General features: G+C 45.7%; 1 protein-coding gene across 1 annotated transcript in view; it reads left to right on the top strand.

The window, feature by feature from the left end:
* Nucleotides 1–27,787, top strand: part of LOC146817362 (CD109 antigen-like) — a 469,596-nt gene that overhangs the window by 283,425 nt on the left and 158,384 nt on the right. The window contains exons 14-15 of the mRNA XM_085610954.1: nucleotides 20,902–21,078; nucleotides 27,514–27,654. Of these exons, the coding sequence (XP_085467080.1) occupies nucleotides 20,902–21,078; nucleotides 27,514–27,654 (318 nt within the window). The remainder of the gene's footprint in view (nucleotides 1–20,901; nucleotides 21,079–27,513; nucleotides 27,655–27,787) is intronic.

Raw genomic sequence — 27,787 nt, 5'->3', positions numbered from 1 at the left:
CCCGTGTGCTGGTGGTACCCGAGCGCTTCAGGACCTTCCTAATGGGTCTGGCTCATGACGTGCCTCTTGCAGGACATCTGGGGCAAGACAAGACCTTCCAAAGGCTTGTCACCCACTTTTTCTGGCCCCAGATGAGGAAGCATGTTGGTACATTCTGTAGGACTTGCCAGACTTGTGAGGCAAGTGGTAAGAGAGGAGGAAAGTGCAAGGCACCCCTCCAACCCTTTCCTGTGGTGCGCACCCCTTTCGAGCGGGTCGGCATCGACATTGTGGGGCCACTGGACCCCAAGACAGCCTTAGGCAACAGGTTCATCCTGGTCTTGGTGGACCATGCCACCCGGTACCCGGAAGCTGTCCCTCTCAGGACAATCACAGCACCCATGGTGGGCCGTGCATTGATGGGGATCTTTTCCTGTGTGGGGTTCCCCAGAGAGGTGGTCTCCAACCGGGGTACCAACTTCATCTCTAGGTACATGAAGTGTCTGTGGGAGGAGTGTGGGGTAACGTATAAGTTCACCACTCCTTACCACCCTCAAGGAAAGGTTCAACCGAACTCTGAAAGGTATGATTATGGGCCTAGCGGAGCCCATTAGACGAAAGTGGGACGTCTTTTTACCATGCCTGTTGTTTGCCTACAGGGAGGTGCCTCAGAAGTCCTTAGGGTTCAGTCCCTTTGAGCTCCTGTATGGCCACCCTGTTTGTGGACCTTTCACTCTGGTGAAGGAGGTGTGGGAGAAATCCCCTGGGAAAACCCCCCAGGATGAGTTCAGCTATATGCTGGCCTTCTGCAACCAGACACTGCGCTTCAGGAAGCTCGCCCAAGAGAACCTTGAAGCCAGCCAGGAAGAAATGAAAAGATGGTACGACCAGAATATCACTCTGGTCGAATTTCAACCTGAGCAGAAAGTGTGGGTGATGGCGCCAGTGGAGCCTTGTGCGCTCCAAGACAAGTGGACTGGGCCACATGAGGTGGTGGAGCGCAAGAGCGAAGTAACCTACCTGATTAACATGCGGACTCCCAGGCAGCCCCTGAGGGTCTTACATGTGAACCGCCTCAAACCCCACTTCGAGAGGTCTGATGTAACCATGCTCCTGGCTACAGATGCTGGAAAGGAAGAGGACAGTGACCCTCTTCCTGACCTCCTGGCAGCCAAGGAGCAAGACGGGTCAGCGGATGGTGTGGTCCTCTCGCCCACCCTGACCCTAGAGCAGCAGAGGGACTGTCGCCATGTGTTGGGTCAGTTTTCCTCCCTGTTCTCCCTGACCCCAGGTGTCACCAGCTGGTGCGTCCATGATGTGGACACTGGAGATAGTCTACCTGTAAAACAGAAATTCTACAGGGTAGCTGACAAGGTCAGGGCCAGCATCAAGGAAGAAGTTTCCAAGATGTTGGCGCTAGGGGTGATTGAGCCCTCCAGCAGCCCCTGGGCTAGCCCAGTGGTCTTAGTTCCAAAAGCTGCTGCACCCGGTGCCACCCCAGAACTCCGGTTTTGTGTGGACTACCGTGGGCTCAATGCGGTCACCAAGACTGACGCGCACCCCATCCCCAGAGCTGATGAGCTCGTGGATCGGTTGGGAGCTGCCCAGTACCTCAGAACGTTTGATTTAACATCTGGGTACTGGCAGATTGCCTTAACTGAGGGGGCCAAAGAGAGGTCTGCGTTTTCAACGCCAGAGGGGCACTTCCAGTTCCGAGTCATGCCCTTTGGATTGAAGAACGCCCCTGCCACATTCCAGAGACTGGTCAACCAGGTACTGTCCGGGCTGGAGGAATTCAGCGCCGCATACCTGGATGACATTGCTGTGTTCAGCTCCACGTGGGAGGAACACTTGCAGCACCTCTGTGAAGTGTTGAAGGCTCTGCAAAGGGCAGGCCTCACTATCAAGGCCAGTATGTGCCAGATAGGGCAGGGTTCTGTGGTGTACTTGGGACACCAGGTAGGGAGCGACCAGGTGGCGCCCCTCCAAGTGAAGATTGATACCATCCTGGCTTGGGAGCCCCCCAAGACCCAGACAGAGGTGAGAGCCTTCCTAGGACTCACCGGGTATTATCGCCGATTTGTCAAGGGATATGGCACCATTGTTGCCCCCTTGACGGAGCTGACTTCAAGGAAGCAGCCCAGGAGAGTGAATTGGACCGACGCCTGTCAAACTGCTTTTGATGCCCTGAAAACTGCCATGTGCACGGCACCGGTGCTCAAGATGCCTGATTTCTCCAGTGAGTGTGTAGTGCAGACAGACGCTTCAGAGCATGGTGTGAGAGCGGTACTCTCACAGATCAACGACGAGGGCTTGGACCAACCTGTAGCTTTCATTAGTAGGAGGCTACTTCCCAGGGAACAGAGGTGGAGTGCGATTGAAAGGGAAGCTTTTGCTGTGGTCTGGGCTCTGAAGAAGCTGAGGCCCTACTTGTTTGGGACTCACTTCCGGGTTCAGACAGACCACAGGCCCCTCAGATGGTTAATGCAAATGAGGGGTAAGAACCCAAAACTGTTGAGGTGGTCCATCTCCCTACAGGGAATGGACTTTACGGTGGAACACCGTCCCGGTACAGAACACGCCAACTCTGATGGTCTGTCCAGGTTTTTCCGCCTTAGCGATGAGAACTCCCAAGAGGGTGGGTAGTTCTCCCCACTTTCAGCTGGAGGGGACACGTGTTAGACCTGGCATCTTTGGCGTGGATTCCCCTGACTTTTTGCCTCTACCTCCTGTATTTTTGACGCTATGCTGGATTTTGTTTTTACTGGTTTAGATGCTTTGGGCACTTTGCCACTGCTGATCAGTGTCAAAGTGCAAGTGCTCCCTAGGTAAATTGTTATTGTCATTGGTTATTCATGATTGACATATTTGTTTCACCTGTCAGCCCCTAGTAAAGTGCACTGAATGTGCCAGGGCTGGTGATTCAAATGCTACTAGTGGGCCTGCAGCACTGATTGTGCCACCCACAGGAGTAGCCCTAAAATGATGTCTTAGGCCTGCTTGCAGTGCCTATGTGCAGTCCAGGACTGCCATGTTGACCTGGCCAGTGCAACCACTGACCAGGCCTTATCGTTGCCTTTCTGTACGTCAGGCATCCCTATGGTGGCCCTAGGTACCCCCCATGGGCTGGGTGCAGTGTATCTGAAAGGTAGGGCATGTACTGAGGTGTGTAACATGCCCTGGTAGTGAATTACAGCCATTTTCGTTTTTCACTGCTGAGAGGCTATCTTGCCCATAGGACAGAATGGGGGAGGCTGTTTACATGCCTATCTTCCCCTAAAGGCAAGATAGAAAACCCAAGTTTGGTATCTTTGTGTTCAGAATTTAATTATACATCTTTTTAGCAAGATGGGTTTTAAATTCACTGTGTGAGAATAGCACTTTTTAGAAAGTAGCTATTCTCCTGTTTAACCTTCCTGTGTGCCTGTGTGCAGATTGGCTGACTGGTGTCATGTGATGGGCTAGGTGGCTCCAGGAGTCTGGATGAGTCAGCAGCAGGGTGAATAGGGAGATCTGCTCTAAATGGGTGGGAGGAGTAGCCCCTGGGTTTGAGTAGGGCTGCCTCTGCCAGCACAATGCCGGCTCCAACCCCTGCTGGCCAGGCTGAGGACTCTGCCTCTGCTAGCACAAAGAAAGCTCCACCTCCTGCTAAGCGTCCAACGACCCTGCCCCTCACTCTGAAAGGAACCAGGTGCTCCAGGGCAGAGCACACCCAGGAACCGGTTTGAGCAGGGGAATCCCCCCACTGGAACAAAGAGGGACAAAGACTTGAAGGGGTATAAGAAGAGGACCCCAGACACCTAAACTTTAGATCACTGTGGAACTAGGAAGGAACCTCTGCCAAGTTGAAAGCTGGAAGGAACTGAAGAGGAGAAAACTGCCTGCTTGCTGTTTTGCTTTGCTGCCAAGGAGAGGGGAAGGACTTTGCTGTGTCCCCTTCTTTTGAGTCTGATCTCCAAGGGCCTGAGAAGAGCTGGCTCCCTGTTAAGAAGTCCCAGGAACAAAAGGACTTCACCACCAGCTCCCCTGGAACTCTGCTGAGGGAGTTCTGACCGGCCTTGGAGTGCTTGCTTAGTCTTGGGGCCTCAGGGGGTCGTTTTGCTGTGTTTGGGAGCTGGAAAGCAGAAGCGTGAACAAAAGTAACTGGTCCCCAACGCATCATCCGATTGCGAGTCGCAAGAGCGAGAGTGCGAGGAGAATTTCATCGCGGCGTCATCGCAGCACCCGGAGTCCCCGCATCGCCGAGTGCGTCGAGCATCGTCCCGTTGCATGAAGATTCCTGACGCTGCGAGGGTCGTCGCAGAACCAGTTTGCGGGCCGCACCACTGCCGGTGCGTGAAAGTATCCAGTCGCTGCGTGTGTCGACGCAGAGTCCCGTCCCGTGACGCATCGAGGGTTGCGGCGCCAGAAGTCAGCGCTGCGCCGCGCACCGCGCCGCACCGAAGATTGTCGCATCGTACCTGTGCGTGAAGCTTCCTCCTAAGAAACCTACGCAACGAAAGCCAAAGTCATCGCATCCTCCCCCTACAGATCGGAGCCGGTGCATCCACCTCTGCTGCGTGAAGCAGGGCTGCTGCAAAGCCTCCCAAGGTCTCAGGAGTATCGCATTGCCTTTGCCATCTTCATTGTTATAGCTTTTGGGAACCTTAACGCAACTACAGGTACTGTTGGGCACGAGAGTGTCGCATTTTGTGCATTGAGAGTCGCATTGTGCAGGACACTGATTTTTACATCCTGGAGTACTTTCTGCAAACTCTTGAACTATCTTTAAAGTAACCTTTTTAATTGTATGTTGGTTTTTCTGTAGTATTTGGTCTTGTGAAGTTTTTAGTAAAGATACCTTATTTTTCTAAAACTGGTGTGGAGTAAATCTGTGGTGTTTTCACTGTGTTACTGTGAGTGTTGGTACAAATACTTTACACGTTGCCTTTGATAGCCTAGACTGCTCAGGCCAAGCTACCTAGAGGGTGAGCAGGGGTTATGTTAACAGTGTATCCCCCTTTCCCTGACTAGAAGCAAGGGTCCCTACTTGGACAGTGGTACCTACCCTGCCAACTAGAGACCCCCAGATCTAACAATGCTTATATTAATATATTGCACTGGCTGTGCCAGCACCAGAGTAGTTATAGTTAGATCAGACTTTCCATCATCAGAGAATTTTTGCTTCATTAATAATATTGTCACCAGCTGATAAATCTGCACATAGCTTTCCAAAAAATAGTTCATCCCCTTTGGCTCATTTCATTAAATCTTTATTCGATCTATTTACAAACAGATCATAACAGCACAGTTTCACAAAAATTGACCATAATAAAAACAGATTTCATAAAAACCAGAAACGTTTAAAAAAACTTATTAGACTTTTAAGTGCCTCATTAAAAACCATAATTACATGTGCGTTCTTAATCCATCACTACTGAAGTTTAGAGCGCCAAACTCCTCACCCTTCTATTTCTCCAACAGGCCCACAGAAAAGATGCTACCATAAAACAAACATGGGGATTCGAGAGAGCTTTTTAAAAGTGCAGTGCCACCCGGCATTGCATAAACTTTTGACGCCTTAGAATTGGAAGGAGGAACCTTTCTCTTTCAGTGCAATAAAGCTCACAAAACAGTACCAGGTGTAGGTCGGACTGTAGTGTAGTTCCTATATCCCTGATATGCTCTGCGCGTTGGAATAATATACACTATAGAATTGACATAGGACTGAGGTCAGTATGTCTCTATCGAGTACATTAAACTTAATTACTTGCGTGTGCCAGCTAACTCAGAGGTCACTAGAAACTTCTCGAATATACAAGAAGGGATTACTTTCTGACAACCGCATAAAAATGACAACTTTGTTTCACTTAGAGTCGGAACAATCTCAGAACCATGGAAACAATAGTTAACAGTTCCACTCAGTCAATCGTGCATGCTTCATTTCTACAGAGTTGCACAGAAATAGAGAGACGGGCGTTTCAATAATAAGGGTTTATTGAACAGTCTTATTTCTCAAGCAAGAGATATGAACTGCTACAGTTGGAAGACAGGCTGCGAAGTACAATATGTACAGAGTTAGCAGTAAGATAAAACAATACTGCACTAGCATGGTTTGTAGCTATGACATATATTAATTAAAATACATACATAAATAACACAGGCTAAAATGTGGATACTCATCTGATGCTTCTAAATAGTTCTACCCCAGTGTACCTAACCTAAGTGTAGTACGAGGTAAGAAGTAGGTGCTGTTTTCTAAAGTATAGCTAACTATAGCTATAGTTTTAGTTTTGCCAAGAGTTGCCAAAAGTTTCTCTAAGTGCTAGTCTGCTCCATACCTTAGAATGTGCGAGGTTGGAATCTCTTTTCTGGGACTCGCTTTCTAACACCCCGCAAGGGGAGTCAGAAACACTGGAGCTGGATTATCTGCCAAGAGGATAACAGCGTCTGGTCAGTGCGTCAGGCTGGAACTCGATTTCCTTCCAAACTTGCCGTGGCGAACCGCAAGTAGGCAGTCGAGCTGGATCGTGCCGGAACCATGGTTTGCCAGGGCAAGTGCAGGTATATTTATACCTTGAAGGTGTTTGGGAATGCCTGTATTGACGTAGAAGTCGGGCATCGGAACGTCATGAATGAACCTCTAAGGAATAGATGTTCATGCATACTAAATGAGTTCTTGGAGAAATCAATATCCAAGCAAGGGAAATTCCTAAAGGCTTAAGAGTCCAGTTTTCCAAGAACTCGTTGTGACGTGGATGGATGGATGTAGGCGACCATGCCTGTATTTGGTTAGCATGGACAATTCCTAAATAAGGGCTGGATTTTCTATGCCTAAATAAGGGCAATATGAATTGTACCTACATAAGGGCATAAATCAGGAAACCTATATACGGAATCTAAATCTACACACAACAGGACTGGGAGAGTCATGATCGCAGTGGCAGGGGCCCAGGTCTGAGTGCTTGAAACTCTTCTCTGGAAACCCGAACATCATGGGGATAAGATTCAGGTGAAAGCACAGCAGGATGAATCTGTGTTTTGCTACAGTGACGGAGGAGAGGTAGAAATAGCCTTCCCCAGGTCTTGGCGTGATTTTTTCGTAGACTGTGAACATTTGTAGATGCCTATTCTTTTCCCAACAATCAAAGTTGGCCTTCTGCAAGTATAACTAGGTTATTTTCCACTTAGATACCTTGCTACATGATGGGGGGTCCTAAATAGTTCTCTCTGCCCAATTGCAGTTAATTCCGCCTCCACGTATCTAAGCTAGCCTCAGGCAGTCACCAAGTATGCTTTGGGTTAAGTTGACAGTATCCCTACGCCAAATCGAGAGCCACAGCAGGATGGGTGCTAATCTAATAGAGTCGAACAAGTATGGAAGACCCAATTCAAGATGTAAGATATAGTTGAAGTTTGAGAGTGGAAGCAAAACCCTTGACTTAAAGAAGGTGTCTTCCACTTTCTGTAATTGGTCGATTTGGGTCATTCCCCAAACTCCCGCCCCATAGGTTGCCGCCGCCTTTGTTTTGGCTTGGTATATGTTTTTGATTGTGTCCAAAGGGCTGGCTCTAGTTTTTTAACAAACCCTTTTATAGCTTGGAGACCTCTTTCCATGCCCAAGGCTCTTGCTGCCACCAGATTATTCCAGGATTGCTTGCTGTCAAACAAGATTCCCAGGTATGGGAAGGAGTCAACCACCTCGATTTTCTTTGAGGCTAGATGAAAGTACAGTGCTTTCGCACCTCTGGAGGCTCCAGCTATAATGATGAATGATTTAGATTAATTCACTCTAAGGTCTAATGAAGCCATAAATGAGGTGTATGACGATATAAGATTTTGGAGAGCTACCCCTGTCCTTGCAATCAAAACCGCATCGTCAGCCAAGATTGGGAGTCAGATGTTATCAAATTTTGGCACGCCTAAAGAGAGGCCAGACAGGGCCACCTCCACCCCGTTGGTATGGATGGAAAAAAGAAATGGGGTAAGGACACATCCCTGTCTGACGCCTTTCTTGATCTTAAATGAGTGCGTGCATTCCCCATTTCTGCCATACCTCACAGAGGCAGTGGCGTTGGCGTACAGCTGACGAATAAAGCAAATGATCAGCGGATCGATCCCCATACCCTCCATCATAGGCCACAATCAATCAAAGGTCGCTGACAAGTCGCTGAAGGCCATATTTATTTATCCACCTTTGCCCTTCGTGTACTTGTCTATACAAAGCGAGAGGTTCAAACATTGGTCCACTGTCCCCCTGCCCGTCTGGAATCCGTATTGCGTCTGCATTAAAATGTTACGATCCTGTGCCTACTCCTCCAGCCTGGCTAGTAACTGCCGGCCCATAGGTTTGGCCGTTGAGTCCAGGAGGGAGATGGGCCTATAGTTTTTGGGACAGACCCTGTCTCCCTTCTTGAAAATTGGAACTATTACACTGTGGTTCCAAGATGGTCGAGGACCCTCTACTGCTATACAGTTAAAGACATTTGTTATTAAAGGAACCCACAGATTGTAGTTGGCCTGGAAGAGGTCAATTGGGAGCCCATCTGGTCCTAGGGCTTTCCCTTGAACACAGGCTTCCAGTCCTTTTCTCACTTCGTAGAGCAAGAAAGTCAGGGTACCTTTGGTGGGCGGTGGAGAATCAAGTTGAGGGAGCTTAAGAGGGGATTGTCGTGCAAAGATGCTTTCAAAATGCCCTATCCATGCATCTTCCTCTAGATGCGTGTCTTTAAAATATGGGGCACCAATGACCTTCCAGAATTCCCTACTATTGCGTGAGCTTGTAGCTTGTTCAAGGTCATCCCAGGCCTTCTCCCTTAATTCCGATCAGATGCCTTGTGTATAATAACCTGTTAAGCGTATTGCCATATTCATTATGTGTGAAATGTAAAAGGCGGTTGCCATACATATCGCCCATCCCACACACACTGACCTCGTCATACTTGCACAGGTGGGTATTAAAGTCCCCTGACCAAATTATGCCAGGCAAACCTCTCTGTGTTTGTAAGTTAATTAGTCGTAGTTCGTTATTTAAATCATCTACCACTCGTCTCATATTCCCCAAAAGCATTATTATAAAAGTTAATTAATATCCACTGCCCAACGTTTGTAAATTCCAGTTGGAGAATTTGAAATAAATTATTCTGGGGGCCCAGCTGTTTAACTTGAATCGTGAGTGTATTGGAAACTAGGGTTAATAAACCGCCCTTAGCTCTGCCTGATGCCGAAGGAACAGCAGGTGTGTGAATGGTGCGATAACACGGGAAAAAAACTGGGTCCTTAGCCCAGGTTTCTAGGAAGCAGATAATGTCCATTGTTTGCCAATGGTTAAGCCACTCTTCGTTTCCTACTTTTGAGGTGATTCCCGTCACATTCCATGTGACTAAACTTATCCTGTTTCTTTCCCGATTTCCTGGGGGGAAAGGGGGGACGATGGAATCTGCGTGATAGAGGCAGAGTTGGCCAACGTTGAGGATGATGGATAGGTAGGTGTTGATGGTCAATCGCAAGCTTCCAAGTCAGTGAGGGGGGCAAATCTGTTATAGAGCCCGACCCCCGGTACAATAATTGGGCGCTCTATATGTCGTGACATGGGCTGGCCTAATCTTAACCTACCCCTCAGTTTAATTCCTGAAGTTGGGCCCTGTTTGTAAAAATGCTCCAATGCTAAAGGAATGATCTGAGTGTTCCTAGGATGAGATCTTTCAAAGTTTCTGAGGAGAAAAGTGCCAGTATGGGGATTGTTGAAGTTTACCACTGCACAGTCCCCTGAGAGAGTTTTCGTTGAGTTTCCCACCCACCACACCCCCCTGGCCATAATGATTTTATTGGCTAAATAATGGATCCCCATTCCCCAGTCCATAGGCTGAATAGATAGCCAATGCAGGCATTCGTCCATTAGCTGCGGGGTGGATTCCTGCTGATTGTCTCGAAAAAGAGGGACATAGGCCAGAACCAGCACTAAAGGGGAAACTGCCAATGGAAGGGGGAGCCGATGTTGTGGGTTATTGTCCGCCATTTCCACAGGGAGATGGTCTAATCCTAGTGAGTGAGGTGCCGTTCTTGATTACCCCGGCCCTCGGGCGCCTGATGTGTCTGATGTGCCATGTCTCCATTATCCCTGAGTGATGATGGTTGGGCCATCGGTTGAATATGAATTTGATCATGGACTGAGGGGGCCAGATCATCCGTTTCGGATGTGCTAGGAGGAATGCTCAAGGGCGATAAAACAATTGCATCCCCAACAGCACGGGCATTAATTTGTGGCTTGTTCATGCCTGGATGGGTCTGGGCCACTTATAATGTTGGTACGAGTGCGTTTTGGGACTCAAGTCCATCTAGCTTCTCTTCGATCTTGGTCAGTTTGAGGAGGGTGGGGTCAAGAAGAGTGGTTATTAATTCAGTGACTTCTGCCCAAAAAGCGTCGTCCAGTATTAACTCTCACGTCAAGGTGCTTGTGGTTGGTGGCATCGGTGCTGTCACAATGTCCACTCTAGCTGTCTTGGCATGGACTGCCCTGGGTTTGGTTACTCTTACAGTTTTAGGCTGTTTAGGTTTAGCAGTTCAGCGTTCCCTAGGTTGCTCTGGAGGGGGATCGATTGCTGCGCTAGTGCTGGGAACAGGTTCATTATCCCCCAAGTATGAAGTGTTTGGCGATTGAGTGATTAGTAATGGCTCCCATTGGCCGGGCGGGAGATCGGCGAATATTGACGTTTGTGAGCTGGGGGTAAAAGGAGCAATCTCAACAGTGCTTCCTGGAGGCGATCTGTTCATAAGGAGGAGAGGTTCCATAGACTTGCGTCTCTCTGTCAGCTCTATTTCTTGCGAGAGGACGCTCGCTGCCTTAACGCATCAAGAGTTGCCACAATCCCTCCCCCAGGTTTCTCCACAGGAACCTTCCGTCTCACCATGGTTATAAAAGGGTGTAAAGAAAGGAATAAAGAGAATAATACTACCTTAAGTCTGAGAACCGGGAGTTATGAGGGTGGCCCGGCCCTGCCTCCTCTGGGCGTGGACGGACCCGCCCATGGCCCTGGCACTTCCCCGTGCACGTCCCGCACCATGGGCCGGCATCTTCCTTTTAGCGCGATCTCAGTGCTCTAGGGACTCTGAGAAATGTAGTTCCACCGGTGTTTCTGGGTTTGGCTCTTGGCGTTCCTCCGATCCCGGCTGCGGCAGATGGGCACTGAGAGTAGGGCGACCCAGCAAATGGCAGTAAGTGTGTGCGGCTAAAAGGCACCGCGGACCGGCTTCTTCCTTTTAGCGCGTTCTCAGTGTGCTAGGGACTCTGGGAAATGTAGTCCCACCGGTGTTTCCGGGTTTGGCTCCTGCCATTCCTCCGGTACCGGCTACGGCAGAAGGGCACTCCGAGTAGGACAACCCAGCAAATGACAGTAGGTGTGTGCAGCTACAAGGCGCCGTGGACCGGCGCCTTCCTTTTAGCGCATTCTCAGTGCGCTAGGGACTCTGGGAAATGTAGTCCCACCGGTGTTTCTGGGTTTGGCTCCTGGCGTTCCTCCGATCCCGGCTGCGGCAGAAGGGAACTGAGAGTAGGGCGACCCAGCAAATGACAGTAAGTGGGTGCGGCTACAAGGCGCCGCGGACCGGCGTCTTCCTTCTAGCGCGTTCTCAGTGTGCTAGGGACTCTGGGAAATGTAGTCCCACCAGTGTTTCCGGGTTTGGCTCCTGGCGTTCCTCCGATCCCGGCTGCGGCAGAAGGGCACTCCGAGTAGGGCGACCCAGCAAATGACAGTAGGTGTGTGTGGCTACAAGGCACCACGGGCCAGCGTCTTCCTTTTAGCACGTTCTCAGTGTGCTAGGGAGTCTGGGAAATGTAGTCCCACCGGTGTTTTCGGGTTTGGCTCCTGGCGTTCCTCCGGTACCGGCTACAGCAGAAGGGCACTCCGAGTAGGGCGACCCAGCAAATGACAGTAGGTGTGTGTGGCTACAAGGCACCACGGGCCGGCGTCTTCCTTTTAGCGCGTTCTCAGTGTGCTAGGGACTCTGGGAAATGTAGTCCCACCGGTGTTTCTGGGTTTGGCTCCTGGTGTTCCTCAGGTCCCGGCTGGGGCAGAAGGGCACTCCGAGTAGGGTGCCCCAGCAAATGACGGTAGGTGTGTGCGGCTCGTTTAGAGGATCTCATCAGTCATGTTATTAACAATGTCATTTGAGAGGTTATCAGTGATGTTATCAATAATGTCATTTAACATGTCACAAGTGCTGTAATGTGTAAAGCTTAAACCTTCCATGCTATGTGAAAATGCTCACACATTATGCACAGGCAGGATTAATCATTACCTCACCTGCCTCATTTCCTTCCAACGAAGGATCGCTGGGTAAAATATATAACAGCCCAACTCTGTACATAGAAGTGGCAAAAGTCAAAGTAACTGGCATAAGTGCACTGAGCAAAGGCTACCTAACATTTGAGAGCAGGAGTCTTTTCACTACAAAGTCTATCATTACCCTTTCCTCTAGGCCCTCCTTTTCTAAGTCTTGTAACTCCCTTCCTTTTTCTGCATATCTATTGTTCTGGTCATGTGCAAAGTACTCTATAAATACCTGAAACAAATAACTGTATAGGCACCATATTTCAAACTGAATCTAAAACTGCTCATTGAACTTACATCTAGCACATATGTTGGTCTACATTCTACTCATACCATCCTGCACATTTTAAAGGAGTTTAATTTCTCTTACTTTCTAGATCCAGGAGACTCACCTGGTGCTGCTTCATTTGAACTTATTTGATAAAAAATAGGATAGAAACAATTTAAATCGGGGGGTGTGGCTTGGACGGCAGAGCTAATGGCTGCCTGATCCTGCCGATGCGCCGTAGCGGAGCAAGCGAAGGGAGTTTACCCCGATGAGCACCAATCCGCCAAGAAAAAGAAACGCAACGCGGGAGGTCGGAACGCGCGCACCACAGAGTGTTACCATTGCGGAGAGGTATGCTCGCCCCAAAATGCCAAGAAATGAAAAACTAAGCCAAGAACACGGATGGAGGACTGAGGTATCCAAGATGGCGCCCAAAGAAAACAACGGGAGAAAGTGAAACTAAAGGCGGCACTCAAAATACACAGCCTACGAGAAGAACGAGTGGTGAGGAAAAAAGACCATCACGCAGTCACCAGAGGTGAGCGGTGAGCGGGGGGAAGCGGGCGAGCCAAACGCCAAAACAAAAAAGTAGCACGGCTCGGAGAGCCCCCCCCACACAGCGCACAGCGATATCCCCGCTCTTTCCTCTGAGTCACCGCTCTGCAGTCAGATTAGCGGGAGGCTGCCGATACACACGCACACGTTGCGGAGAGGAAGGGGAGTCATCGGAGGTATCAGGGGGAGAAACTGAAGAGGGGAGAAAAAGAATGGGCATAAGTGCAGAGAAAGGGATCCAAAAGACGCAACGATAGCAAATCACCCGATATAGGGAATCACAACGGTTACGCGTACAGCGATATCCCCCATTCCTGCCTCTGCATCGCCGCTCCACCGCCAGAATAGCGGGAGGCTGCCGGGGACGCACGCGATGGAGAAGACACCGGCCGCTCCTGCCTCTCACCTCAAGGCCACCTCAAAGCGGGAGGCTGCCGGAACCGTACACACTATGGACACACTACGGAGTGGAGGGGGTATAAAAGACACAATTGCACAGAAAAGGAAACCAAAAGGAAACTAAAAGCGCCAGCAATAACAAAAAACAGCGCTGCTTTCGAGAGTTCCCCCCCCACACACAAAACACTGGAATAGAGAGCCCCCACCCCATAGCCAGAACAGCGGGACGGCGAAGAAAGGAAGGGGAGTCATCGGAGGTAGCGAATGGAACGAAAAAGGGGGAGAAAAGATTGGACAATGCAGCGGAATAGAGCGGAAAGAAGTGAAAGTAAAGAGGAGAACAAAAGCTGAGTGTTGGCCAAATCCTACCAAACAAGCAAGCATAACAGAGGAGAAAGTGGGAGAGCTTAACCAGCCCGACCTCTTGCACCCCACCGCGGGCACAGTACCACCGACCCCCCTGACTTCCCACGAAGCACTACAACAGATAAGGAACATAGGAGCCACAGTGCTCAGGCTAGAGCGGACAATATAAGAGTCTTTGGGGCGTACCCCAGGAATTAAGCATCACAGTGCAGAGGGGACAGGAGGCAGGGAAGAAACAGGAGAGCCGAAAAAAACAGGATAACCAACAAATCAGAAAGAATAACGCTCAAAGAGAGCCAACACATACTACACCCTGGGCCGTAAAAAGTAAGAAGGACAGAGCTAAGCAACGCAGGTCAAGCACACGAGACAAGGGGGACCAAAGACGCAAGAGAGAGGCATAGGCAACAACAGACGACAGACAAACAGACAAACATGGCGGACAGGGAAACCAGGCTACACCAGCAACAGAAGAAAAGTAAGGGCGAACCACAGACATCGGACTCACCAATCAAACAGAGGCCAGACATAAATAGCACGCTAGAAACAATATTTAAGAAACTAGCAGAGGTGCACGACTTGGCGAAGTCAACCAAGCTCACCACTGAAAAAATCCAATTAGAGATTACGGCGGTTAGAGCAGACCTGAATTCGGTGAACATCAGACTAGCAGCGGCGGAGCAGAGAATTTGCGACACGGAAGATGCAGGACATGTCATGGTTAAAAAGTAAGATCATTAACGGAAATCACGACTGCTCTGCAGAAGTAAGCAGCGGAGATGGAAGATAAAAACTGAAGGGGGAACATTCGAATACTCGGAATCCCAGAAGGTGCAGATGATATGGCAGGCTCTTGCTCCGCATTCCTGGAGGACCTGATACCAAAACTCACCAACCTAAAGTTCAACCGCCAATTTGAGCTAGATAAAGCATTCAGAATACCGGCTGCCAAAACACAGACTTCCCGGTATGCAAGACCCATCATATGCAAGCCCCTGAGATCACAACACACGGAGGACATTTTTAACTACGCCAGGAAAAACCAACAGATCAACTGGAAGGGCCACAGAATCATCCTAACCCAAGACTACTCAAAGCCCACAGTGGACACAAGGAAAGGATTCCTCGCTCTTCGCCAGAAACTTAAACACAGGAACATTCAATTTTCGTTCATTGCCCCTACAAGATTCAAAATAATAGACAAAGGGAAAAATCACATCTTCACGGATCCACATGAACTGCACAAATACCTAGAGGGCCCAATGTCACTACCCATGGACACAGCTCTACAGTGCTCAGCAAAGAGAGGCCCTTCCCCAGAACACAACAATGATGGAGACATCAGGTAAACTAAGAGTAAGAGTAAAAGTAAAAGCAACGAGAACGATAAACAAAGACAAAGACAATGCCAAAGACAATGCGCAACACATCTACCTCATCTACCTCAAGAACCGCTATCTGCTACCTCATGACCGATCCCACAACAAAAAGAGTGCAACATCGAGGAACGACGAGACAACAAGCTCCGGGAGGCAAAAAGGCGATCCTGCCATCGCACCTTCCGTATCCTAATGAAGAAGGGGGAGAGGAGGGAGGGGGGGGACAGAGGGGGAGGGATCTTAAAGCTAGTACTTCTCAGGTACTCACTCTTTTCTTCTTTCATCCTTCCCTTTTCCCAAACGACACATACTCAAATGAAGACCAATGTACTAGCCCGTGCAGCTGTAGGAAAAATAAAGCGGGGGCGGAGACACAAGCAAACCCAGGGTCTTTGGAGATTAGACAACTTAGAGTGCCGCGCCACAGGGATTTAGATGACCGGTAACAAAACTCTCACACTAACCACAGACCTTAAAATAACATCACTCAACGTCAAGGGCCTTAACCACCCCATTAAACGCAAGAAAATACTAAATTACCTAACAAAAACCAAGAGCGATGAAGTCCTGTTACAAGAAACGAAACTAGAGGAGGAAGACGCCAAACTAATCAGAGACAAATGGATAGCGCAGAGTGCAAGCTCACCTGCAGTTAACAAGAAAAGAGGAGTGCTGACCCTAGTATCTAGGAGATCGAGCCTAGCAATAGTATCGCACACACAGGATAAAAAGGGCAGACTGCTAGTAACGACCCTAGCCAGAGGAGAAGAAAAACTGCGCATAGCAAACATATATGGCCCAAACATAGACGACCACTCATTCTGGACAGAGGTATCCGACTCCCTAGACAAACTGCCACAAGATGAAATCATTATCGTGGCAGGGGATCTCAATTTACCATTAGACCCTCTAATAGACAGGCAATCCACTTGCAAATTTCAACCCACCAGGTCCCACACAGCACTACTAAATGTATGCTCTAAATTCAACCTTAAAGATGCATGGAGGTTATAACACCCAACCGAAAGAGACTACACCTTCTACTCCAACCCTCACAAGTTATACACGAGGATAGACTACATCCTAATCTCAGGGACCCACACACACATGATCGAAGAGTCGACTATCGAACCAAGACTGGTCTCTGATCATTCAGCCATTAGTCTAAAACTCAGCGGCACACACAACGAAACAACCCCGAAAAGATGGCGCTTTAGGAGTGACACCATCAGAGACCCTGGCAACAAAAAAGAAATTGGGCAGGCCATAGTGGACTACATAGCCCATAATGACAATAGTAAGGTGAGCACCAACACCCTATGGGAGGCACTAAAGGCAACCATCAGAGGGAAACTAATAAGCATCAATGCAAGAATAAACAAGAAAACAAAACTCCAACTAACACAGCTTGAGAAGGATATTAAAAAGCTAGAACTAGAACATATAAACACTCAAGACAACACAAAACTCTACGCACTAACACAACAGAAGTACGCATATAACAAGATCATAAGCAAGAGAGCAGGCATGTGGTTCGACAAATGCAAGGCACTCAACCTCTGCGAGTCGAACAGCGCAGGGAAACTGTTAGCATCATACCTAAAATACAAGCGTAACCAGGTAGCGATCACATCAATTACAGATCAACACAGCAAATCACACACAAGACACAAAGAGATACTCAAGACATTCAAAGACTTCTATGAAGAACTCTATAGGAACCAAAAGACGCTCGACAAGGAGCTCTGCAAAAAATTCCTAGAGAGGCTCAAACTACCAAAACTAGATCAAGCTGACACTGCAAGACTAGGACAGGAAATCAACTCCACGGAAATAGAAATGGCAGTCAAAGCGCTAAAAAAAAATAAGGCCTCGGGCCCAGATGGCTTCACAGCCGACTTCTATAAAGCCTTCCTTCCCCAACTATCCCCAACCTTGAAAAAAGTATTCAATCATACTGCTTCGTCCGGGGTGGTCCCAATGTCAATGACAGAGGCGACAATAATCGTAATACCGAAGGAAGGTAAAGACCACCAACACCCGGGGAACTATAGGCCCATATTACTTATCAATGCCGACTGCAAAATATATGCCAAAATACTAGCGGCCAGACTGAACCAGCTCCTGCCAAAAATTGTAAGCAACACCCAAGTGGGATTCATGCAAAACCGAATGGCAAGCGACAACACACGGCTATTCTGCCACGTACTGGAACAAGTCTCAGGGAGCCAGACACCGGCAGTAGCCATAGCATTAGATGCAGAGAAAGCCTTCGACAAAGTGTTGTGGGCTTTCCTAGAACAATGCATGTACAGTTTCAAATTGGGGAAAGATTTTATCAGAATGTCAATGGCTCAATACCAGTCTCCCACGGCCCGCATCGCGATAAATGGCTCACTCTCAGACACATTTACACTACAACAAGGGACCAGACAAGGGTGCCCACTCTCACCGTCACTCTTCCTCCTAGCACTAGAACCTCTCCTTAGGGACATAAAAGTAAATGAAAATATCAAGGGGATAAACTTTAGTGGAATGAACGTAAAACTGGCAGCCTACGCAGACGATATCCTGATAATGACAGAGCAACCCCAGACATCAATAGTAGCACTAATGTCCACAATAAAAAAATACTCGGAACATTCAGGGTACAAGCTTAACACTGACAAATCTGAGTGCAAGCCGCTGAATATCTTCTGCTCCAGAGACGTCCTGGGAGACTCAGGGCTGACCTGGCAGACCAACTATATCAAATACTTGGGTATACTATTTGGTAGTAACCTACCAACCACAATACGACACAATGAGAAACTTCTACTGATAAAGATAAAGAAACAACTAGAGGACTGGTCACCAAAATGTATGACATGGTGGGGACGAATCGAAACACTAAAAATGATGATCACACCCCTGGTAAACTATCTATCGGGGATGATCCCCATCTTCCTAACGGATGATTTCCAACAAAGGGTAGATGGACTGTGCACCAGATTCCTGTGGAGGGATAAGAAAGCGAGGATAAGCATAAAAAAACTAAGATTACCGAAAACACAAGGAGGGGTGAACCTGGCAGATTTCAAGCTCTTCCAACTTGCCTTCATTGCCAAACAAGGCATACAGTGGGTAGTTCAAACACCGGAATACACACCGGTATGATACCAAGTAGAAAAGTCCATTCTGAACAACCTAAACCCACTAGCCCTGCTAACAGCAAACACATACCCACACGCACACAACACCATACTGAGGAACACCAAAATAGCACTGCTAAAACTCGACAGTAGAATGGAGGTCAGCATCAAAGGATCAAAATTAGAAGCGATCTGGGGGAACAACAACCTTAAATACAGGGGGAAAACCATAAGATTCGACACCTGGATAGAGAAAGGCATCTCACACCCGCACCAACTAGAAAAGGGAAAGGCGCCAATCACATTCGCTGAATTGAAGACCTAGACCTGTACAGGTTTCTAAAGATAAAGACAGCCATAACGAAATCAAAACTAAGAGACACAACGCCCTCGATACTCCATTATGTAAAGAACATAAACAAACTAGGTCACCAAGCACCGAAAATTTATAAAACACTAAGACAGCTCAAACATAACCTGAATAACAAAACAAAGGGATACTGGGACACACACTCACAACCCCCTATAAAAGAACAGGAATGGGAAACTATATGGGCATCAGCCACACAAAATAAAATCACACCTGTTCTCGCACAAACCAAATTATGGCTCCTTCACAAAACTTTCTGGACCCCAGCCCGACTACACACACTAGGCCTAAGAGATAACCCAGCATGCTGGAACAGTGGCACGGGGAGGGGAGATTTAGAGCACCTGATCTTCCAATGCCCAAGGCTCAAGATCTCCTAGAATAGGGTTATGGACTTTATAAACAATGTCTTTAAGTGCAAAATCACCAGGAACTTTGCCTCACTCATCACAGCGTTCATTCGAACAGACCTCCACACAGAGGGAGAGAGAGAACTGCCGGACCTACTTCTAACAGCGGCAGTCAAACTTGTGCTAAACAACTGGAAAGACTCCTCAAAAACATCCTACAAGAGCTAGCTCAACTGTATTACTTACCTTAGAGGAGCAGACAGTCTAGCACTGCAATACATGCCGTGGAAGGCGTCTTCGAGAGGTCAATGGGAAGCGCTGGACAAAGCGCTAGTTCCTCATGATCCACCATAGGAAACAGATACAGTCAGACGCCAAGGCTAAGGCCTGAATTAAAGGGCTACCTAAGTTCTGAGAAAAGTATGCGATCGCGCTTCTTTCCTATCTTTCTACCTCAACTTATTCTAATCTATCCTATACACTCCCACCTTAGGAACTCTCTCTTCACTATATGAAATGAGCTAACAATGGGGGAACCGCCCTAAAAGTAACACTATACTAACATGAATACCATGTAACCTAAGGGCGACCTCGACAGACAAATGATATGTATGTCATGTATATGTATAAAATACCTAATAAAAATACTATTAAAAAAAAAAACAATTTAAATCAATACTCCACATTCCATCTTTGTATGCTGAACTTTGTCTCGAACTTATATGACATGGCCGTGAAAGATTGTTTTGTCGAAGGTTGCAGCCGTGAGATAAGAGATCAGTTCACTGTAAAGATTGCCAATATACAGGAGTGAAGGACTGAGGGTCTGTTTTAGAGCTGAACAATCCTAGAAAATTCTCTATCTGGAACAAGGGCTAAATCTAAAGGTCAGTGGCAGGATTTCTACTGTAATTCAACTCTTAGATGTCTTAGATATTTACGATGTCCTCGAAAATCAGGATTTTCTAAAACAACGCAGCTCAGAAGCATGATTCCCGTGTTGTATCCTGCTATCAGGAAAAATACTTTGCATTATTGTGGTCTGTCCCTTAGTGGACCAAATTATGTGTGTTGTAATTGGCAGAATACCAATATTTAGATCAGTCATGTAGTCAGTTAGATGCATAGAAAGTTCCACTGTGATAAAAGACTGAGGGCCTCATTAGGATGTGGTCATAAAGCCTTTTCCAACCAATATCCTTGGTTTCACTTCTGACCGTCGAATTATGATTACAGCGGTCGGAAGTCATACTGGCGGGTCATTCCGGTTGGCTTCTGACAGGCTCAAGGAGCCCGTTGGCCAGCCAGGAACCTCAACATAATCCCTTATAGCCGGCATTTCCGCCATCGAGATTATGATGTTGGTTTCCTACAGGCTTTTCATGTTGGGCTTTCCGACATTAAAAGCCTGTCAGAAGTGACTTTGGGGGCCTTCGTAGTCTCCGGTTGGGGGCCTGGGGTGAACATATGGTGCCCACCTGTAAATTTCTGCAACATGTGGCAGGCTCGGATTTACAGGGACTCCCATTTCTGTCAGTTCCCACACCAAAACATCAATTCAAGTCCTCCCGACATCGTAATTAGGGCCTAAAATGAACTAAATTAATCAATAGATAAGTAATTCAACTTTTAAGTTCCTGAATTTTTGTATGAAATTAATGTGAATGTGCCACAGAGGCAGTTGCAGTCGTCTGGATCAATGGGCTATTTTTTTGTTGCTGCTGAATAGGGATCAAGATCATTTGTTAACTCTGAATATTTTGGTGAATCTCATTGATATTATTTTGTCTGTATAGGTATCATCAAAAGGGCAAGTGGTAGCTGTCGGAAGAAAGGACACCCAAACCTTCACTTTAACACCTGAAGTGTCATGGGCTCCTCTAGCAGTGATCAACGTATACTACATTCACATCAGCGGTTATGTAATATCTGACAGCAAGTCATTTACTGTCAAAAGAATGCTTAAAAACAAGGTATGTGTCTCATATTACTGTCAATGAAATGTAGTCCACCTATCATGCAGTCGTAATTTTACATTTCTGTACCTTTCCCTCCCAGACCTCAAACGGGCCACACCTACAGCTCTGTGGTATGCCCCCTTACTTAAGGAAGCTAAGATGGGATGCAAAAGGCAGAAAGGTTTTGGCTACGCTATTATTCATTGCCTGCGATAGAAGAACTTAAGAAGGCCTTGAGAGCATATAAAAAAACGTATTTGACAACATTTTATAGCAACAAACTTCTGATGGTTTACAATCCTGCAGAGGAGTTGTTCCAAATATTTTGCGATTTTTCTTCTTACAAAGGTGCGACTGTTACTATTGCGAACAATCAGGAGTAGGCGGAAAATTATCTCACGTACTTGGTGAAAAGATCTCTGCAATAATTAACTTGTTGCCACTAGGTTACCTCTGTAAGTTTTGTCCATCACAGCAGGATAACAGGCTAGGGATGCCATAACCTCTCTCTGGGAGATTAAATATGTGACTGTCTTGCAGTGAACAGACTTCTCTCCAATATATTGTCAAACTGCATATGCTATTTACCTCTTCCTTCCCTCTACCCATATATATGATCTTGGAATTATTTAGGCCTACCACCTGGCAGGTTAACCAGCAGCAACAAAGTAAAATATTTGTTTTCTGAGTCAATTTTTCTCTCATATACAAGGTACATCAAATGATGGCGAAATGATTAATTTAAAAATACAAACAAGAATAAATATTTTTCTTTTTCAGGATAATTCTTTTTAGGTCTGTGTTTTGCTTACATTGTCTTTTCAATAACTTCCTTGCTTCCATCAAACAATATTTTATTGCTGCAATGATTACTGAACATTTTGGGATTTTTTTAAATCACTGTCCCTTTGCGAGATCATATAATATTGTTCCTGTTTTGTATTTTAATCGATTTAGAATACAAGAAAATTAAAAATAGGCTTTCATTTATGACCCTTTAGTAACAGACTTTCATATGACGTAAATCAACCTATTTCCTTTGGTATATTTTATGCTGGTCTCTGTTGGCAACAGGAAAAGCAACACAAATGAAGATTCAACAGCGGTGGCCAGGGTGTTGGATAGATAGTGTCACACACACTAGTAGATCTTGTCACCATTGGTGACCTGTCTTTGGGCATTAAAACCGCACTTTGCCCTTTTGATGGAGTATGCATTGAATGGCCAGATCTTTGGCATTCTGAGAAAACGCTGCTCTAGATATTGCCATGACTGCTTGGAACAACTCCATCAAATTACAGGTAAGACGTAGGCCCTAATTAAATGGGAGCCGGATAATTTCGACCCCTGCATCTACCCCTAATTGCACTGGGTTTGAAATTATGAATTGGGTGGAATTTACCACTCTGTATTTAACTGTTTAAATTAAGGTTGCAGCCCCTCAGTTCTCTCCTAGTACAGATTGGCAGGAAAAGCTTGCTCAGATATGCTGGGGGAAAATGCCAGTTCTGTGCAGAAAGCACAAAATTGTGTATATTTTTCACCAATTTTAAAGGTCTAAAGATTTTATCAGGGGGAATAATATCTCCACTCCCTCCAGGGCACTTTTAATAAAGACCTTAAAATAAAACTAGCGATATTTATACACATTCGAAAACACATTTTTCTTTATTTCATCCTCTATCTTCTCTCTATCCAAACCAGATCAAATATTGAGGAATTGCAACAGTTTCTACATGTTTTCTGAATTTTAAATCTTCAACAAAGAATCAATTACTAATTTGCCACTGTAGCTTCGTGTCTTTCGCACTTCCTTCACTTCCTGACAACTTTGATGTCTGTGCCTTATAGTAACTGGTGCCTATTTGCTAGCTACTTTACTGAATGTAAGATAGTCCACATCAGTATCAGTGATCAAACATGACTATCACACACATTTTTTGTATTGTCTTGAAAAGCTCTACGTAATGTCTGATAGACTGCACGTTCATCGAAGTGGAGTTGCTCACATGGTGGGTCCTACTGGATATTCTAATTTTGACATCTCAGTACAGGAAGACAATGTGTGCTCCAAATCTCTTTGAAAAGATGCCACCACCAGCAACTTAGGTCCATAAACATTATTGTTCATAACAGTTCTGCTGTGGTTAGTCCATGAAATGTGAAGAAGACTGTAGGACAGAGCTCCAGAAGCAATGACAATGTATTTGTTTACTAGTTTTTTAGAGCACGGTCGATGCCTGCAGGGTTTCGAAGTGCTTAACAGAGTGGAGTTAGTTTCATCATGGCAGCTAAGAAAACATCTACATGCCAAACTTACAAAATGCTTACAAAAACTTAAATCTGCCATAATGTTGTAGTTTTTAGCTGCAGGTCTACAACACTGAAAAATGCATTTAAATGAAGAGATAAGCATTTTGCTTGAGGGTGGAGAGATTGTAGGCACTTCTGTAAGCTTGTTCATTGGTTTCTTAGACCTGTTATTTTGGAGATTTTCAGGGGACTGGTGCAGGTGTTTTGATGGGACTTGGGCTTGGGGTTGTAGCAGTTGAATAGGTCATGAATGGCCTTGTTTGAGAGTGGTCCTGCCCATGTATGGGAAGGTGTATGAGCGATAATCAGGATTCGTACACAATAGGTTTTGTGAGTTTTGAGACAAAGGCTGGGGGTGTCTGCAATGGTTTAGGATTGATAAAGATCATTTGTGCGACATCTCAGCTTTTTCACAAGACAGTCTGTTCTCGGTGAGAGTGTGGGTATCCAGCTGGCTGAGAATCAACTTAGATGGTTAAAGGTCAGGTTGGCTGTTTCTAGAGTGTGCTGATGAGTCAAAAGACTGGTGGTAAGTAAGGTGTTTGGGTGCCTCTGCCGGCTTGCTGAGCACTGGAATGTTGATCTCTCTATTGGATGGAGGCCACTATGAGACTGGGGAAGGGTCTCTATAATGTGTGGGTGAGGAAGAGGGTTCTGCCTGAGTAGTCACAATGGAAATGTGGTTTTTGCCTGTGGAGATGTTATTGGAGGGAGGGAGCTGTATAGTAAATTGGAGCTGTAGTATTGTTTTCCAGGTGCTTTCTGGCCCTTGTTCGAAAAGCTTGTTGCTTCTTTTTGGAGGGGACGGGTGAGAATAGTGGAGAGTTATCCGTGATCTGTTTCTCTTGGATGATGAGAAGCATTTGGAAGTGTCTGTCTGTGTTCTGAATCAGAAGAACTTTAGACATTTGTAGGTGCAGGATCTGGAGGCAGCATGGGTCTCTTCTTTCAACATAAATAGTGCAGGAAATGTGGTCTTACCTGGTGTCATAGCATTAGGTAATGGGCACTTAGGTACTCTTTATTGATGCCAGTGAGTCAGTCTGGAGAGAGAGACTGTATTTTAATTCACAAATCAGACATGCTTTATGACTTGTTTTACAACCTGCATTAAAAAGCTGCTATCGGTAAATGTAAGGTTAAGAAGCACAACTTGTATTAGGAAGACATACCTTACTGAAAAATCCTGGTATAAAAAAAAACACTGTCAAATATCTCTTTAGAAATGTGAACAAAACATATTTGCTATTTTTATATGTTTGAATAGTGGAGGTGAACAGTGCAATTCTCATAAAGCTGCAAAGAACGTTATTTACATTTCTACATTGGTGGTGGGCGGTAACTGGTTTTCCTATGGTAAATGCTGCATCTAAAATGCTTTATTTCTGTCAGAGAGCAAGAATTGAATCTTGGATAGAGAGTTGCGCCCTGTTTCATTTTCAGATGGACAGCTCTTTCTAGAGATTCCCCGAGTCCTGAACCATGTTATTGGGAAGCTAATGAGCAATGTAATTCGAAACTTCAAGCATTGTGCAGGTGAATATAATCTGAGGTAACTGGAAAGTGACCACTTCTTACTGGGAATCAAAAGAGAAGGCCCAATTTGTTGAAAAAACGATCCTTCAAGTGATGGAAAAACATATGGACTCAGGGGTGGTTTCTCCATTAGGGCTCTGGGGCTGCACCCCACTGAAATTCCTACGTTTACCTCCACAAATATTAAATAGATCGATTTTTTTAGAGATGCAATCGTATCTCTAAACAAATCGACGTATTTAAGTGTGTGCTGACTGTACCTGGCTGCTTGCACCACCTCACTCTGAAACAGGAGACGGAAGCCAGACGGCAAATCAACTTTCTGCAATGTGATGCACAAAACAGGGCTTACCTTTCTAAAGCTCTTGATAGCCATTGTAGTCTATGGTAGTATACACACTGTAGGCCAATGATGCTATCAGCATCATGGTTTTCGGACATCTGAGTCTGCATCCCTGTGAGAGGCCAGACATTCATCATTCAAAGGCATACATCTCACCCTTTCCCATTCGTCACATAGTAGGACTGGATGCAAGGACGTGTGATTTGGCTCCTTGTCCTCGGTAATGGCAAGTATTATAATGCTAATCTTGTTTTATATATATTGTGCTGAGACCCTTGGTAACGCTAACCTCCCCCACTGTGACACCCCAGGCCCTGGCTGCAGGTAACTGCCCCTTTAAAAGTCGAGCTGCTGTTTTTTTTCCCCCGCAAAATTGATCCAAAAGATCAGCAGGGTATTTGTTACCTTGCAAAGTTGATCCAAATATCTGAATCAAGCACAAAGAGAGAAATGTGTGCTTATAGTGAAGACAGTTACATTTATCTATTTATTTTTATATATATAGTGCAAATATGACCCATAATGGTATCAGAGCAGTGTACAAAGAAGCAGAAAAGATTGGCAAGTAAAAGCATACATAATAAATATAAAGTAAGTTAACAAGCACGGGTACAAAAAGAGCAAACCAAACATGTGGTACATGTAAAATAACACAAATTGCATCATTGCATGAGAGACCCATGTTGTTGACAAGAAACAAAGCAGTTAGTTATGGTGTCTTCACGTCGATTGTTGCAACTGGTTATTCAGGAGTAACCCTTTGACTTGTTTCTTGAATGAGGTTGCATGACTTATGGTGTTAAAACTGGCCCTATCTTCATGCCCTTAATATTTATACCAAAAACATGAATTGATTTACCAACAGTGAATGTTAAAAATGTTAAGGTAATGCATGTCAGCAATTTAGATCCTCTTTTATTTCACTTAATCTTGCATTCCCCAAGAGTGTTAGCTATTTCATCATGATGCATTTCTGTATTTTTTATGCATCTTATTACTCTTGTATAGTGCATACTTTGGGTTGTGCCAGATGTTTATAGAGGGCTTTGAATGAAAGCTCCGCGCTGAAGGCAAAGCAAAGTGCCTGTCAGTAGGTTGCCCGTTTGCAGGGCACACAGAACAGTGATCATGTATTTCAGTTGAAATTAAAATTCTATTGCAATGTGTGTGAGGTGGGTATACAAATGTCAAAATATTTCCAAGGCAAAAGTAAAAGAAAATAAAGTGCCTAAATGGGAATGAGTGTAGTATATGTTTTGGGGTGGTGAAGTGACAGAGATGCGAGGAAGTGCATTCGTGGGGAGAGTAAAAAGAGGGTGCTGAAGGCAAAAGAGATGAGGTTGAAGATGTGCAGATGGAGAGATGTGCAGAGAAAAAGGGCATACATATCTAACTAAAGCACACATAACTGAAGGCCAATACTCCTTCCAGAGGCCTCAATAATATTTAAGTCACAGTCTCACAATTTCAGAATTGAAACATTTCCCATGTTAATTATTTATAACAAAGCATTGTTGTTAGTCATGTATCTTAAACAGCTAACAACAACTGACAAAGCGAATAGAACTGGAAGGGTTTAGGTGTATGCCATTTGTTCTGTTATATATCTGGGTGAAATAACATCTCAGAAAGAAACCAGGTAGCACACTATGGGAATTACAGAAATGTATTTTACATGTTCCGTTTAAGGGAGCCCCCGCATTTTTCATCCCATTTAAAGACCTGTCTTCACATATTTCTAGATGACTGATTGCAGCCAGCAGCTGAGGGTGATTACCATAGCCTGGTTAGAATTTGTTTTTCCAAAGTTGATGCTGCATGCAGTGCAAGAAACTGGGCAAGCACACACTCTAAAAGGCCTGAAGTTGTTCTGCTGTACAATATGGACATTACAGTAACTGTTGAACGCATTAATGCAGTATGATATGAGGCAGTTTTTACTGTGTTTAATATTTCAAAACTATTTGCTCCCACTGCTTTATAAACATTCCTTTTATCACTAAATTCATTTGCTTTAAAATGCACCATTTGCCAATCTTTTTTCAAAATTTTCTTGGGGGAAGGACCACCTGTACTCCATATTTGTCAATTCAACTTGCTCGCTACATAAAAGTCATACCCAACTTTTATGTCTTACCACTTTCAAATGTCACCAGCCGCCACTACATGAACTTCGTGCAAATTCACTTGATCTTTGATAACATGCTGTGAAATGAACTGTGATAACACTCATACTTAGTATGTATGTTATCCAATAGGTTGCTTTATCTTGGAGTAAAGCACAGGCAAAACCAGCTGAAAATGTGTCACTGAGCATCACTGTAACAGAGCCTGGGTCGTTAGTTGGACTAAGAGTGGGCGAGAAAGGTGCAGATGGAGACTGGATTACAGAATCTCAGGTCAGTGTTTTTTTTAAACCAAGATAATGTGGTTGTTCAATGAATTGTGAAACTTATGTATTAGCCACTAACCTTCAGGAAGTGGGTTCTCTTCATTGTAAATCATGTTTTGCCAATATTGTAGGCTGAAACA

Source organism: Triturus cristatus, chromosome 6 (genome assembly GCF_964204655.1).
Source record: "Triturus cristatus chromosome 6, aTriCri1.1, whole genome shotgun sequence".
NCBI classification, from domain to species: Eukaryota; Metazoa; Chordata; class Amphibia; order Caudata; family Salamandridae; genus Triturus; species Triturus cristatus.
This window is presented reverse-complemented; position numbering and strand designations above follow the sequence as displayed.